The following is a 15,614-nucleotide window of genomic DNA, read 5'->3' on the forward strand; positions in this document are numbered from 1 at the left end:
TCCCTCTGTAGGTGATTCGGAAGCTCAAGTTGGTACAAAACGCAGCTGCTCGGTTTCTTGCAGGAATTCCGATGCCACATAACACCAATCTTACTACAGCTGCATTGGTTACCAATTGAGCACCAGATCACTTTCAAAGTGATGGTACTCAACTTTAAGGCCTTGCATGGTCTGGGGCCAATGTATTTGAGGGATCGTCCCACCCCCTACCAACCCCAGAGATCCCTCCGTTCTGAGGACCAAGATCTATTGGAAGTCCCCAGTGTCAAGACCTTGCGTCTAACGGCAACCAGACGCAGAGCCTTCACAGCAGTGGTGCCATCAGTCTGGAATGCTATGCCACCTGAAGTTCGTGCCCTGCGGGACTTACCAGCTTTCCACAGGGCATGTAAGATATACCTGTTCCGACAGGCTTTTAATGTTTGATACTGTTGTTTTTAAATTGTTTTAAATTGCTTTTAAACTTTGTTAGATTTTAGCTATTCTTGTAAGCCGCTCCGAGCCCCAGGGGAGTGGCAGCATATAAGTTTAAATAATAAATAAATAAAATAATAAATAAGGAAGAAGGAGAGATCTCAGAGAGCAAGAGGACAAAGAGAAAAGAGTGAGAAACTGGGACATATTAAAAGCAGTTGGAAAAATGGAAGGGCAGAGGGTTAAATGGGAAATCAAATCCTGCAAATCAAAACCTCTGGAGTTCATAGTATTAAGATCTATATGAACCATTTGTTTTGCCCAGTGGGTGGGAACACTATGAGAAGTGCTGTTTGTTGGAAAGCTATGGTCTGAGCACTATAGATCGAAACATCACCATCACCAAAGTTCTTGCTGTAATGTAAAGGAAGCTCACCTGTAACGCTATATGGCCCATGCCTCATGTACCTGGCTTTCACATCTGCTGTGGTTTCTACCGATATCTTCACAGACAAGTCTAAAAAAGGAGCAACAGAAATGTTGGTATTTAAAAGTACTTGTATCCTACCACACAGAGTTTCTTTACTAATACACTGTACATGCCCTTAAATGGGAATTTCAGCCCAATCACTGCACCCTGGCAATCCTACCTGGTAGTGAAACAAGCTCTGTTTCTTTTAGTGGAGTGTAATGCTCAATTTTGAGGTGCAGGCATTCATGACAGTCATGGCCCCAAGGGGAATCCTAAATTGCAAGCAGCTACATTGATCCATATCAAACCAGTTCTAGCATTTTTCATCTCTGCTAGAAGGAGATCATTTGTAAACCTAATAGGACGTAATCGTTCCTTCAAGATCAAAGCATTCCAACACACTTTGCATTACAAGAGTGATAGTGCCTAAGAATATATTGTTGCTGTTGCTGGGGAGAAGAGCCATACTCTATACTCCTATGAGAAGATTACTGCTAAGGTCGGGGAGAACAGGAAGTCCTGAAATGAAGCCGATCAAACCATCAATCCTTAATAATCAAAGAATTTCAACACTTTGACCCTGTCAACCATGCTCAATGTCTCTTAACGGATGAATCTTCTATATCTATATAAATAAAAATGTAATGTTCATTGTGGGATTAACAGAACTCAAAAACCACTGGAGGAATTGGCACCAAATTTGAACACAAGACACCTAACAACCCAATGTATGACCTTCACTCATAAAATCACTGAAAAACACAGCAGAAGGGACTTAAAAGCCCTCCCAAAAGCTAAATGATGAAAAGCTAAATGACAATACAGAAAAAAGGAAGAAAGGGAGAGAGAGAAAAAGAAAGAAAACAAAGGGGGGGAAGAAGGAAGTATAGGGAGAAGGAAGCATGGAAGCAAAAAGAGAAGGAAGGAAAGAGGTAGAGAAGGGAGAAAGGAAAGGGGAGGGGAGGGAAAGAAAGAAAGAAGTAAAGGGAGAAGGAAGTATGGAAGCAAAAAGAGAAGGAAGGAAAGAGGTAGAGAAGGAAGAAAAGAGAGAAAAGGGGAGGGAAAGAAAGAAAGAAGGAAAGGGAGAAGGAAGTATGGAAGCAAAAAGAGAAGGAAGGAAAGAGGTAGAGAAGGAAGAAAAGATTGTGCAATTAAGCGGTGTGTAGACCAACTTGTGCTGACCAACCGCCGTGTGGACCATCTCCAGAAAGACTGAGAGTTCCATTCGCTATTTTACATCAGCTGTCCATAGACTACATCTTGAATCACAACAACTTCACAAACTGATATTGCTTGTCAACTCTCTAACGTTGTGTTTACATATTGCTCAATGTTTACATATTGCTTAAAGAAACACTTTATCATTCCTTGCCTAATTTGCTGCTAATTGGTACTAAGAACTCAGTATAGCACTTTAAGGCGCCTGCCTCTTCTGCTGCTAAATTGAACTGGCACTACCCACCCTCTCCCTATCCCTCCATGCCGCACTTTAGATAGCACTTAGAGCCAGATTCGGGTACCTTGTTGCACTTTAAGATCTTGCACTTTAGGAATCACCCCAGTGGCACGCAGCTGTGACGCTATTGTGTTTGCACTTTAAGACTCTTGCACTTTACGAACTACCAACTGTCACAGCTGTGACGCTTATTGCACTTTGTTACTATCAGTCTTACTGAAGTGTACTACTACTATCACCCATGTGGTTCCCTATTCCCCTATTTGTATTGTCCTTGATATTAGTGACTTGTGGAAAGGGCAAGGGACGAAGCAAGCTGGAGGCCGTGGGTAACAATGAGGTGGGGAGGGGGGAGAAAGGGAATGAAGGAAGTTGGCAAGAAAAAACTCCAACAATCCAAACAACCATTAATGAAACAGAAATTAAGACCTTGGATTTGGACTGTGGCATGGAGGAGGGGAGGTGTTCCACTAGCCGAGGGGCCCCCATAGAGGTCGTGGTGGGGAGGGGGAGATGCGGGAAAAGGAGACCACAAATTCGGCCTAATTCGGATCGCTTATCTACATTAATAATTCCAAACCGGTCTCCTATGGTAAATTGGTGTAACCAGGATGGCGGGCCCTCCGGATTGAAGGTGGTGCTGTTGAATGCCAGATCTGTCAACGGTAAAACGACCTTTATCCAGGATTTAATCCTGGATGAGCGGGCAGATCTGGCGTGCATCACGGAGACCTGGTTGGATGAAGCTGGAGGCGTGAATCTAACCCAGCTTTGTCCCCCAGGCTTCTCCGTGCAGCACCAACCAAGATCCAGAGGGCGGGGAGGCGGGGTCGCAGTGGTCTATAGAGATTCCATTCATCTGACCAGGAGTCCCATCCCGCAGTCAACAAATTTTGAATGCGTCCACCTGAGGGTGGGTGACCGGGACAGAATAGGGATTCTGTTAGTGTACCGTCCACCTCGCTTCACTACAGTCTCCCTACCTGAGCTAGCGGGGGTAGTCTCGAGCCTGGCGTTGGAGTCTCAACGGCTTCTTGTGCTGGGAGACTTCAATATCCATGCCGAGTCGACCCTCACAGGAGCGGCTCAGGACTTCATGTCTGCCATGGCAACCATGGGGCTGTCCCAACAAATATCTGGCCCCACCCACTGTGCTGGACATACATTGGACTTGGTTTTCTGCCAGGGATGGGAGCAAGGTGGCGGTGTTGAGGAGTTGACCATCTCTCCGTTGCCATGGACCGACCACTTCCTTGTCAGATTTAGGCTCACTGCGCCCCCCAACCTCTGCAAAGGTGGAGGACCCATTAAGTTGGTCCGCCCCAGGAGGCTTATGGATCCGAATGGATTCCTGACGGCTCTTGGGGATTTTCCCGCCACCTTGGTAGGTGACCCTGTCGAAGCCTTGGTCGCTCTCTGGAATGGAGAGATGGCCAGGGCAATTGACACGATCGCTCCGGAACGTCCCCTCTCAAGTAGCCGAGCTAAACCAGCTCCTTGGTTTACTGAGGAGCTCGCAGTGATGAAGCGAAGGAAGAGGGAACTAGAGAGCGTGTGGCATTTAGATCCGAGCGAGTCAAATCGAACATGGTTTGTGTCCTTTCTAAGGGCATATGCCGCGGCAATAAAAGCCGCAAAGAAAACTTTCTTTGCGGCCACTATTGCGTCTGCAAGGAACCGTCCGGTGGAGTTGTTCCGGATTGTCAGAGGTCTTTTAACTCCCGCCATCTCAGGCGGGAGCTCTGACAATTCGGCCACGCGCTGAAAAGCATTTGCTCGGTTCTTTGCAGACAAAGTCGCTTTGATCCGTTCTGGTCTGGACACCATGTTAAATGAAGTCTCTGAGGATGTGACACGAGCACCTGCTTGTCCTATTTTGATGGATTCTTTTCAATTTGTGAAGCCCGAGGATGTGGACAAGATACTTGGAGGAATGAGGCCCACTACGTCCATCCTAGACCCCTGCCCATCCTGGCTTCTGAAGGAGGCCAGAGGGGGATTGGCTGAGTGGGTAACGGTGGTGGTTAACGCCTCCCTTCGGGAAGACAAAATTCCAGTGAGCTTAACACAAGCTATTATAAAACCGCTGTTGAAAAAACCATCACTGGACCCCACTAAATTTGACAACTTTCGGCCTGTTTCCAATCTCCCCTTTTTGGGCAAAGTCATGGAAAGCGTGGTGGCCTCACAACTCCAGGTATTCTTGAGACACACGGATTATCTGGATTCGGCACAGTCTGGTTTCAGACCGGGACATGGTACTGAGACAGTCTTGGTCACCTTAGTGGATGATCTGCGCCGGGAGCTAGACAGGGGGAGTGTGTCCCTGTTGGTGCTCCTGGACCTCTCAGCGGCCTTCGATACCGTCGACCACGGTATCCTTCTGGGGCGCCTTGCGGAAATGGGCCTCGGGGGCACTGTTCTGCAGTGGCTCCGGTCATTTCTGGAGGTCCGCACCCAGAAGGTGTTATTGGGGGACACCTGTTCAACGCCACAGCCTTTGACTTGTGGGGTTCCACAGGGCTCTATACTGTCCCCCATGCTGTTTAATATCTACATGAAGCCGCTGGGTGAGATCATCCGGAGTTTCGGGGTGCGGTGTCATCTGTACGCAGATGATGTCCAACTCTGTCACTCCTTCCCACCTGCTACTAAGGAGGCTGTCGAGGTCCTGAACCGGTGCCTGGCCGCTGTAATGGTCTGGATGAGGGCGAACAAATTGAAATTAAATCCAGACAAGACAGATGTACTCCTGGTCAGTCGCAAGGCCGAACAGGGTATAGGGTTACAGCCTGTGCTGGATAGGGTCGCACTCCCCTTGAAGGCGCAGGTTCGCAGCTTGGGTGTGATCCTGGATTCATCGTTGAGCCTGGACACCCAGGTTTCAGCGGTGACCAGGGGAGCATTCGCACAGCTCAGGCTCATGCGCCAGCTGCGCCCGTACCTTGGGAAGTCTGACTTGGCCGTGGTAGTACACGCTCTGGTCACATCCCGCCTTGACTACTGCAATGCTCTCTACATGGGGCTGCCCTTGAAGACGGCCCGGAAGCTCCAGCTAGTCCAGCGCGCTTGGCAGCCATGTTACTAACAGGAGCGGGACGCAGGGAGCACACAACGCCCTTGTTGTCCCAGCTCCACTGGCTGCCGATCTGCTACCGGGCCCAATTCAAGGTGCTGGTGTTGGCCTACAAAGCCCTAAACGGTTCCGGCCCAAAATACCTATGTGACCGCATCTCGGCCTATGAGCCCACGAGGACCTTGAGATCGTCAGGGGAGGCCCTTCTCTCAATCCCGCCTGCCTCACAGGCACGCCTGGCGGGGACGAGGGATAGGGCCTTCTCGGTGGTGGCCCCCTAGCTGTGGAACACCCTCCCTGTAGACATCAGACAGGCGCCCCCCCTTATGACATTCCGCAAGAGCCTAAAGACATGGTTGTTTGAGAAGGCGTTTGACTAAGTGCTACAACAAATTGGCAATGATGAGTGGAACGGAATATGGATAACGAGATTGGATTGTGATTCTATGATGAGACGTCGCGAATGATTTAGTGTAATGGTATTATTAATAGTGATGTTGTTATTGTTGTTTATGATATTGCTTTCATTGTAAATTGTCTTTTTATATGTTGTACACCGCCGTGAGTCGCCCTAGGGCTGAGAACGGCGGTCAACAAATGCAGTAAATAAATAAATAAATAAATAAAAGAGAAAAGGGGAGGGAAAGAAAGAAGGAAAGGGAGAAGGAAGCATGGAAGCAGAAAGAGAAGGAAGGAAAGAGGTAGAGAAGGAAGAAAAGAGAAAAAGGGAGGGAAGGAAAGAAAGGAAGAAGGAGAGGGAGAAGGAAGCATGGAAGCAAAGAGAGAAGGAAGGAAAGAGGGAGGGAAAGAAAAAGGGGGAAGGAAGGAAAGAGATAGAGAAGAAAGGAAGAAGAGAAGGAAAGGAAGGAAGGAAGGAAGGAAAGGGGGGAGTGAAGGAATGGGGGAAAGAAGGAGAGAGGGAAGGTTGGCCACAGCAGCATGTGGCAGGTACAGCTAGTATATAAATAAAAATGTAATGTTTGTTTGTGGTATTAACAGAACTCAAAAACCACTGGGGAATTGACACCAAATTTGGACACGATACACCTAACAACCCAATGTATGTCCTTCACTCAAAAAACAATGAAAACAAAAAGCAGAAAGGACTTCTAAACTACATGTCCACAAAGGAGAAACTGCAGGCCCACAAAGAGACATATGGCCACTCCCCCTCCTCCTCATGGGGAAACAGCCGGCTGTTAAAGCATGAGGAGCCAGGCGCGCGTGCACGGTCGCACACACACACACACACAAGCAAGAGTGGGCACCATGGGAGTGGAGGTGGAGGCTTGCCGCATGGAGCCCCTTCTCTTTCCCTGCTATGTCAGGAGGGCAGTCTCCTCCTCCTCCTCCTTTCCCTGTTGGAACAGGAAGGATTGGATAAGTGACAGCGGTGGCAGCGGAGCCCACAGGCAAAGAAGAAGGGGAAGAGGAGGAGGAGGCGGCGAGGAAGTTTGATGGTGCTTGATTGAAGCACCATCTCCCTCACTCCCTTCCCTTCTTTCCTCCCCTTCCTCCCTCCCTCCCTCCCTTTCTTTCCTTTTCTTCCTTCTTTCTCCTTCCTTTCCTTCTTTCCCTCCTTCCCTTCCTTCCTGTCCCTCCTTCTTTCTTCCTTTCCCTCCTTTCCTTCTTTTCCTTCCTGTCTTCTCCTTTCCTCCTTCTTTCCCTTTCTTCATTTCCTTCCCCTACATTTCCTTCCCTCCCTCATTTTTTCATCCCCTCCGTCCTTTCCCTTCCTTCCTTCCTGTCCCTCCTTCTTTCTTTTCTTTTCTTTCCTTCCCTTCCTTCCCTTCTTCCCTCCCTTTTTCCTTCCTTAATTATACAATATTATATACAATATTAAATGGAAGAGACAGTCAAGAAGTAACAAGAGAGGAGGGAAAGGGGGTAGGAAGGAAAGAAGGAGAGAAGGAGGGAGGGAAAAAAAGGAAGGAAAGAAAGAAAGTAGAGAAGCAAGGAAAGAGAGAAGGAAATAAAAAAGTGAAAGGAAAAAGAGAGGGAAGGAAGGAGACAAGGAACGAAAGATACGGAAGGAAGGAAGGAAGGAAGGAAGGAAGGAAGGAAGGAAGGAAAGAAGGAAGGAAGGAGAGAAGGAAGGATGTAACCAAAGAGCAAAGAAAGGGAGGAAAGAAACAGGTAGAGATGGAAGAAAGAAGAGAAATAGGGAAAGAAAAAGAGGAAAGAAAGGGGGAAGGAGAGAGAGAGAGTGGGAGGGAAGGTTGGCCACAGCAACACATGGCGGGTACAGCTAGTTTGTTAATAAAGGAGTCAGTGAATTCTTGTGTCAGCAAAACCCATGCATACATCTAACCTAGCCTCTCCTATTACGTAGATGGAAAACCAATGTCAACAGATTTAAGCTTAGAATGGGAATTAATAAATAAATTGGATTACTCATTGCTGCTCTATATCTGGTTACGATGTGAATGTGCTCATTCTATAACATGTTCAAGGAATTGCCAGTAGGAAATTGCTAGTGGCACTAAGTCAGATGTGGGCAAATCCAGATGCAGCCCTTTGGGCTCTTTTCTCAATCTCTATTCTCTCTCACCATCCTATCCTTCCTTCTCTCTTTCTTTCCTTCTTCCCTACTTCTTTCTTCTTCACTTCTACCCTTTTGTCACTCCTTCCTTTCTTTCCTTCCTCCTTCCCCTTTTCCTTATCATCGTCTTTCTTCCTCCCTCCCTCCTTCCTTTCCTTCCACCCTTTCATCCTTCCCTCCCTTTTGTCTTTCTCTCTTTCCTCCCTTTCTCCCTCCCTCCCTCCATTCCCTTCCACCCTTCCTTCCTTCCTTCAACCCTTCCCTTCCACCCTTTCATCTTTCCCTCTCTTTTGTATTTTTTCTTTCTCTTTCCTTTATCCTTCCCTTCTTTCCATCCTTCTCTTCCTCAGTTCCTTCCTTCCATCTCTTTCTTTCCTCCATCCCTTCCTTCCCTCCCTCCCTCCCTCCCTCCCTCCCTCCCTCCCTTCCTTCCTTCCTTCCTTTATTTATTTACCATACTTTTTACCACCTATCTCAACCCGAAGGTGACTCGAGGTGGTTTTCAGTCAGGAATCTATGCCCCCCACAACATAAAATATAGTTTAAAATGATAAGATATAATATAGATCATATAAAAAGTAGAACAATAAAAACCATAAAACACAAGTTCTCAGCGTCTCATCACTAAAATCATTTTTCCATTGCATCATCCAGTCATTCTGTGGGTCTAAATTAATTTGTTACACTGCATCTGTAAATGCCTGCTCAAAAAGCCAGGTTTCAACTTTCTTTCAAAATGTTAGGAGGGAGGGGGCCAATCTGATATTACTAGGGAGGGTGTTCTATAGTCGAGGGGCCACCACTGAGAAGGCCCTGTCTCTTGTCCCTGCCAATCGGATCTGCAAAGGAGGCGGGACCGATACCAGGGCCTCCCCAGACAATCTTAAGCACCTCCCTCCCATCCATCCATCCATCCATCCGTCCATCCATCCATCCATCCATCCTTCTCTTCCTCACTTTCTCCCTTCCTTCTCTTTTTCCTTCCTTCTTTCATCCTTCCCTTCCACCCTTCCCTTTATCCTTCCTTCCCTCTCTCCCTCTTTCTTCTTACATCCTTCCTTCATTCTCCCTTTCTATCCTCCTTTCCTCCCTTCCATCACCGGGAAGCTAGTCCTCCTAGCAGGGAGTCCTAGCATGCAGCTTCCAAGCTAGTTTGCCCTTGCCTGCACTAAGTGGTAGTATGAGAGACAATTCAAGGGAAATCAGGCTATAAATGACCCCTGATCAAGATGGTGAGATATGGACTCATCTTCCGATTATCCAAGTCAGGATGCCTCAAATTAGGATCAGTTGTTGGAAACAAGAATTAGGGTTATAATTCACTCACAACTGGCTATTATGGAATCAATATGGTTGAGTAGACAGGGCTTTTCCTGCTCCAGCATGTTCTTCTGCTCTTGTCCGTAGTACAATGGCTACAGATAAGGACATCTAGAAAGGGGGTCCAGGGTAAGCATACTAGAAAGGTGCTATTCTAGAGCAAACATTTTCATCAAATCTTCATTTAGCACTTAGGCCTGGGTAACAACGCAAAAATTTGTTTCTAAAATCGATTTGTATTTGGGGGGTTTTTTTGTTTTGATATTTAAAATAATTACAAAATTTTCCTTTTAAAAAGTTCGATATTTACAAAATTTCGTAAATGGTAAAAAAATTAACAAATCGATTTCCGAAACAATAACGAATCGATTCGTTAATGGCGGACGCGACCGCAAAATATACGCTAAAAAACCTCCAAAAACTTCTGAAGCTTCCCTCTCCCTCTGTTCTTGACTGTTGGTGTGATATCATATTTTTTTTTCACTAATTAAACCATAAAACTGGCCCAGACATGCAGAAATAATAACGAAATGACCTCAAAACAATAACGAAACAAATACAATAACGAAATACGAAGCATTTACAAAACGTGTTCAAAAATTCGTTTTTTTTAATGATTGCTCCAGAATGGTTCGTTATCGTTTTGTAATTGGAAAAATTAACGAATTATTAACGAATTACGAATTAACGAAACGAAACTGCCCAGGCCTATTAGCACTATCTAAATAAGAAATCTGACTGTGCATACATCTTACTTTTCTATTGTCAAGTTTTTCTCTTTAATAAGGGCCTGGAAAATTTCTATCATTTTTATATTTTTATATGTGCATATGTTTTCTTTTATTGTATTTTATATTGTGTTCAGAGGCGGCCCTAGGTAATTTTCAACGGTAAGCAAAGAAGTATTTTGGCCCCCCCCCCCCCAATCATTGATATATATTTTCTGTTCATCGTGGGAGTTGTGTGTGCCATATTTGGTTCAATTCCATCACTGGTGGAGTTCAGAATGCTCTTTGATTTTAGGTGAACTATGCATCCCAGTAACTACAACTCGCATATGTCAAGGTCTATTTTCCCCCAAGAGTGGCTCAAGAGTGCTCCTGGGCAAAATCAACTGTACTGCAAATGCTTACTTTGCATAATGGGTTGAGCCGCCCCTGATTGTGTTCATGTTTATGTTTGTTTTTAGGCATTTTGTGCCGCCTGTAAGCTGCCCCAAGTCTGTTCGGGGAGATGGTGGCGGGATTTAAGAATAAAGTTGTGACAAACATTGTGTTATAAGAGGAGCTTGGGGCCTCCTCTTCAAACAAACAAAAGAGATGCACAATAACATGTCAGACTGATACTGAAGCATTTAAATATGTCATATATTGACAAGGTAGTTCAAAAACATTATGTGTTTTTGAACAATAGGTTGCACATTGGGAAAAACAGACATGAAATGGACTTTATCCAGCAACTTGTAAGACCTCTGTTAAGTACTGTATATACTTGTTGTGTACAATCTAAAAGAAATATTTTAAAGCAAGCCTAAAAACTTGGAATGACTTATCCACGTGTCAATGTATGTACTGCACCTTTATTATTTTATCAAAAAAGAAATCACCTCTCAGTAGATTGGTGAAAGGCAAGAACTTAGTCCATCCTGTAGGAGCATGCAAAATCAGATGGTGAGTGTGTTAACTGGAGAATGCAAAGCACAAAGCTGATTGGTTGGGCTATGGCTGAGATGCTAGCTGAGCCTGGGAGTTTTGGCAACAGTTACATTTTTAGGTTTTCTGAGCAGCAGCTTACCAAGACAGTTTGCATTTTTGCTTCTGGGCTGCTGGAAGATCTTTCACATGGATACCTAAAGACTATTTGAATCTCTCTCAAAGGACATTGTGTGAGTCAATGCAACTGTTCAAATGTCTGTATATATGATGCTCTGCATAACGAAGAGTAAGCACCTTATTCTTTACTGATCATCTGCGTGGCATATCTTTTCTCTAGCAAAACAGCGTGTGGATTGGTAAAGACATGAACTATGTGTGATTTTCAATCAGCCACACATTACAGAACAACAGAAATATCAATCCCTTTTACTTTCTCCACCTTGGCATCATTTCTGGCCTTTTTTGATTGCAGAGGTGACTAGAGATAGTTGGCATTTTCTCCTCTCCACAGCTTATCACATCAAAATCCATAATCTTGGCCTGAAAACAATGTCCTCATCTTATACAAGGGGTTGACTTATACATAAGTAGTATATATGTGGGCAGGCCTGTAGCGAGGGGGTGGTTTTAGGGGTTCAACCCCCCCCCCCGAAATGTTTCAGATTTTTTTTTTAAAAAAAAACCTGGTTTACTCACGAATTTTAACTGGTTAACCAAATCCCCATGCTAAGTCTATGAGATGCAAAAAAATTAAGAGTCCCTTCAGAACTGTAAGCACTATCTCAAGCAAATATTGACAATTTATTCACACTGGCATTGCTTGCAGCAACAGCCGATGTAGTGAAGCAACCAAGTTGTGTGTATGTGTGTTGAATGCTCTCATTAAAGAGGCCAGACTTGGTGGAGGTGGTTGACAGGGGCGGAGCTTTGGGCTATTGAAGGTTGCTCTGCCTCTTTGCTTCAGCGTGAGCTAGGAGGCAGGTTTCAAACCCACCCCCCCACCCCGAAATTTTCAACCCCCCCCCCTGAAATTTTTACCCCCTCTCCCCCACCGAAATTGTCAACCCTCCCCAAAAAATTTTTCTGGCTATGGCCCTGTATGTGGGTAGGTTCATCTGCAAGAGTGCCTAACTAGTAACCATAGCTACATCTTATGGCAGTGAAGCAGCTAGTTTTGGAGAGCAGTACTTCCCCTGATGCCTCAGTCTAGACCAAGCATGGGCCAACTTGGGTCCTCCAGGTGTTTTGGACTTTAACTTCCACCATTCCTAACAGCCTCAGGACTCTTCCTTTTCTCTTTCCTTTTCTGCTTAAGTGACTGAGGGGGAAAAGGAAAGGGCCTCGGGCTGTTAGGAACTGTGGGAGTTGAAGTCCAAAACACTTGGAAGGCCCAGGTTTGCCCATTTGGCCAGGCCTCACGCACACAAAAGAAATGATTCATCTGTGTGCCACGTAGAAGGCTTTTAGTTGTCTTCTCCTCTTGTCATTTTGACTTATCTTCCTGTACTTCACTGAACAGCTCCCCAAAGTTATTGAGCTTCCCCAGAGGTGTGGCCCTTCAGCATACTGGCCAAACTGTCTCCTATATCAATGTCTTTGTCCCACATGGAGTGGGCGTGCATACATACTTTCTTTGCTAGTGAGCACAGAAGCCAACATGGTTTCGTTGCCACTGTCCGGTGGGTTGCCCCGGTTGCTGTTCTCCTCCTGGCTTGGGAGGGTAGGGACACAGATGCGGGGCCAAACCTGGCTTTTGCGTGTACTGATACGAATGATTCCCCGGACCAGTCTACATTCAGCATCCTGCTCATCCAGGTGATAGTCCTGTGTGATGCTGTTGATAAGGTCTGAGATCTTGTTGGTCTTCTCCAGGAAGACCGTGTCTGAGGTACACTTGGCCAACTCATCAATCTGGTGGACACTGAAGAGCTCAGTCAGTTTCCTGAAGATCAGGACGTCAATCTCCCTGCTGGACATGGAACTATTCAGCTCCCCAAACTCAAAATCCGACTCATGGAAGGAATAATGTTCTTCAGAGCTCCGCTGGCTACTGGGAGGATGCTGCTTCTGGTAGATCCAGGGACGTTTTTCTTGCAGAGGCTCCTTGTAACAGGAATCTGTGTCTGTGTGAGAGCAAGGACTCTGGTTTGGAAAAACTGGGATCCCTTTCAGTTTCACATCTGGGTAGCTGAAACTGCTGCCCACAGTGCTCTTTTTGGTTTGGCTCCCATTCTTTTCAGTGGGGGAACTTCTGGCCAGTCTGCTTGGTGAATGCCCATTGCACTCTTGGCTCTTGACATCCTCTGTCAATGTCTCAATGTATGGGTATGGGATTTTGGGCTTGCAATCCCTGAAGCAGCCCCCACAAGTCACGATGCAGCAGAAGATTGCTTTGTATGCACTCCAGGCCTGAGAGAAGCTGGGGCAGCACGTAGACTGAGGGGGCTCTGAAGGGCCAGAGATAAAGGTGATTGTTTCTCCCTCCCTCCCATTGCTGTCTTTGGGATCAGCTTTGCAGTGTCTCCTATCCCGGGCTGACTTGCGGGTTGGCTTGAGCTCTGGGGTGGAGCCACTGAACACCTCCAGGTTAATATTGTTTGCCCTGGGAGTAACGATTCTTGGAGAGACAGCCACATCTTCATGAGGCTGGTGATGGTCACTTAGATTTTGGTGAAGGCCTTGTCTCCTTCCAAGCATGACTTGCCACCCTTGAAACACCTAATGTCAGAAACACAGAGAAGACACACATTCCCTCCACATTAGAACTGGATAAGCTGGGAAGAGATAATAATATTCACAACTCCCTCTGGTGAGCCAATGTTTTCATTAACAATCAAAGCACTTTTTGTTCTGAGTTATTTGTGCTGTACTTTAGCAGGAGAACACAAATTAATACAAAATAGAACCACATGTAGACCAGGATGTGAAGGGATCAACAATTCAACTCCCACCAAGGCTTTGGAAATATTGACAAATAAAAGGTAAAGGTTTCCCTTGGCATTAAGTCTGAATCCGGGGGTTAGTGCTCATCTCCATTTCAGAGCCAAAGAGCTGGCATTGTCTGTAGACACCTCCTAGGTCATGTGGCCAGCATGACTGCGTGGAGCACAGCCTCTGCTGTTAGCCCAGCTTCTGCCAAACTAGCAGTTTGAAAATATGCAAATGTGAGTAGTTCAATAGGTACTGCTTCTGCAGGAAGGTAACTGCGATACATGCAGTCATACTGGCCATATGACCTAGGAGATGTCTATGAAGAACGCCAACTCTTCAGCTTAGAAATGGAGATGAGCACCGCACTCCAGAATCTGACATGACTAGACTTAATGTCAGGGGAAAACCTTTACTTTTTATACTGCCCTGAACCCCTTTGGTATAAATATGCAACTTGTGTGTGTGTGTGTGTGAGAGAGAGAGAGTGTGTGTGTGTTTGTTGTGAAGCCGCACTGAGTCTACCCCCTCCCCCCTTTCTGGGTGAGAAGTATGAAATAAAATAAATAAATATTAAGAAGCAAAGTTTCATGGACTAGAATCTGCATTTGATGGAAGAAATGTTTAAAAACAAGAGCATAAAGAGAGGGCTGTGTTGAGTCCTGCAACTCTGTATATCCATCAGGTGCAGAGTTCAACTTCTTGGGGAACTATAGCTTCTTCTTCTTCTTCTTCTTCTTCCTCTTCTTCTTCTTCTTCTTTTTTTTTAAAAAACCAAGTTTCTAGCCTTTATGGCTCCAAAAATATGGCTGAGATGCAGACATCCACATCCCAGCATTCAAATGTTTCTGCTTTGTGGGAAGGAGATGAGGAATGTTGACAGACTGAACTTTCCAACTGCAATGCTTTGTTTCATATTGAATTTCTGTTCCTAACTTTTACAACCAGCTTTCTGGAATTGTGCAGAAAGTGTCATAGTAAAGTCTCACTCAATGCCCTCTAGTTGTTTGGCACTTTTTTAAACTCCCACCAAACCCAGACTGAACGGTCAAAGGTTAGGAATGTTAAGAAATTACAATCCATCCACTTCCAGTAGGGGCATGATGGCAGACACCAGGGTTTGTTGAAGCTCCTCACCAAGTTTTTCAACAACCCACTTTTCCGCAGCCCTTGGTTGAGCGGGGTCCCTCCCACAGCTCCCCCCATCCCAGTAGCTAGAAGCGGCTGGCCGCTAAAGACTCTCTGGCCTTCCAAACAAAACAAAAACAATGATCTTTCAGTTCATATTGGGGCCATAAAAGGAGAGTCGTGCAGGGCGCAGCAAGGATACCCGGCAAAAGCCGGGAACAGAACGCTGGCTGCTATTTTAAATTTTAAGAAGATGGAAACACAGATGCAAAGGAAAGAAGAAAGGAACCCCAGGCTGGGTAAGAAAACTTAACATACCTTGGGAAACGAAGATAAAAGACCTTTAGAAAAAGAAGCGGGTCAAATTTACATATATATAACAGTTAATAGCGACAAGAGGAAAAACACGGACTGGGGTAACTTCACAGAATATCTTGAAAAGGAGAAATAAGAAATTATGAAGACTGATCTGTACCTCAAATACCATGGAAAAGAGCCTGATATAACATCAGGCTCCTTTTTGTAAAAGAGAAATAATTACCTGTTCTGTTTAACCTGGAAGTACTTGTAACTTAAAATCCCCCCTGCAACCTACCCTTGACGTTATCCCCCCACCCACCCCC

General features: G+C 45.6%; 1 protein-coding gene across 1 annotated transcript in view; it reads right to left on the reverse strand.

Annotated features, from left to right (window-relative positions):
- Positions 1 to 13,632, reverse strand: part of LOC137095426 (keratinocyte differentiation factor 1-like) — a 32,091-nt gene extending 18,459 nt beyond the window's left edge. The window contains exons 1-2 of the mRNA XM_067462089.1: positions 12,564 to 13,632; positions 851 to 931 (exon numbers count right to left, since the gene is read on the reverse strand). Coding sequence (XP_067318190.1) covers positions 851 to 931; positions 12,564 to 13,632 — 1,150 coding nt within the window. The remainder of the gene's footprint in view (positions 1 to 850; positions 932 to 12,563) is intronic.
- Between the last annotated feature and the right edge of the window lie 1,982 nt (positions 13,633 to 15,614).

The sequence above is a fragment of the Anolis sagrei genome, chromosome Y (genome assembly GCF_037176765.1).
Source record: "Anolis sagrei isolate rAnoSag1 chromosome Y, rAnoSag1.mat, whole genome shotgun sequence".
Taxonomy (NCBI): domain Eukaryota; kingdom Metazoa; phylum Chordata; class Lepidosauria; order Squamata; family Dactyloidae; genus Anolis; species Anolis sagrei.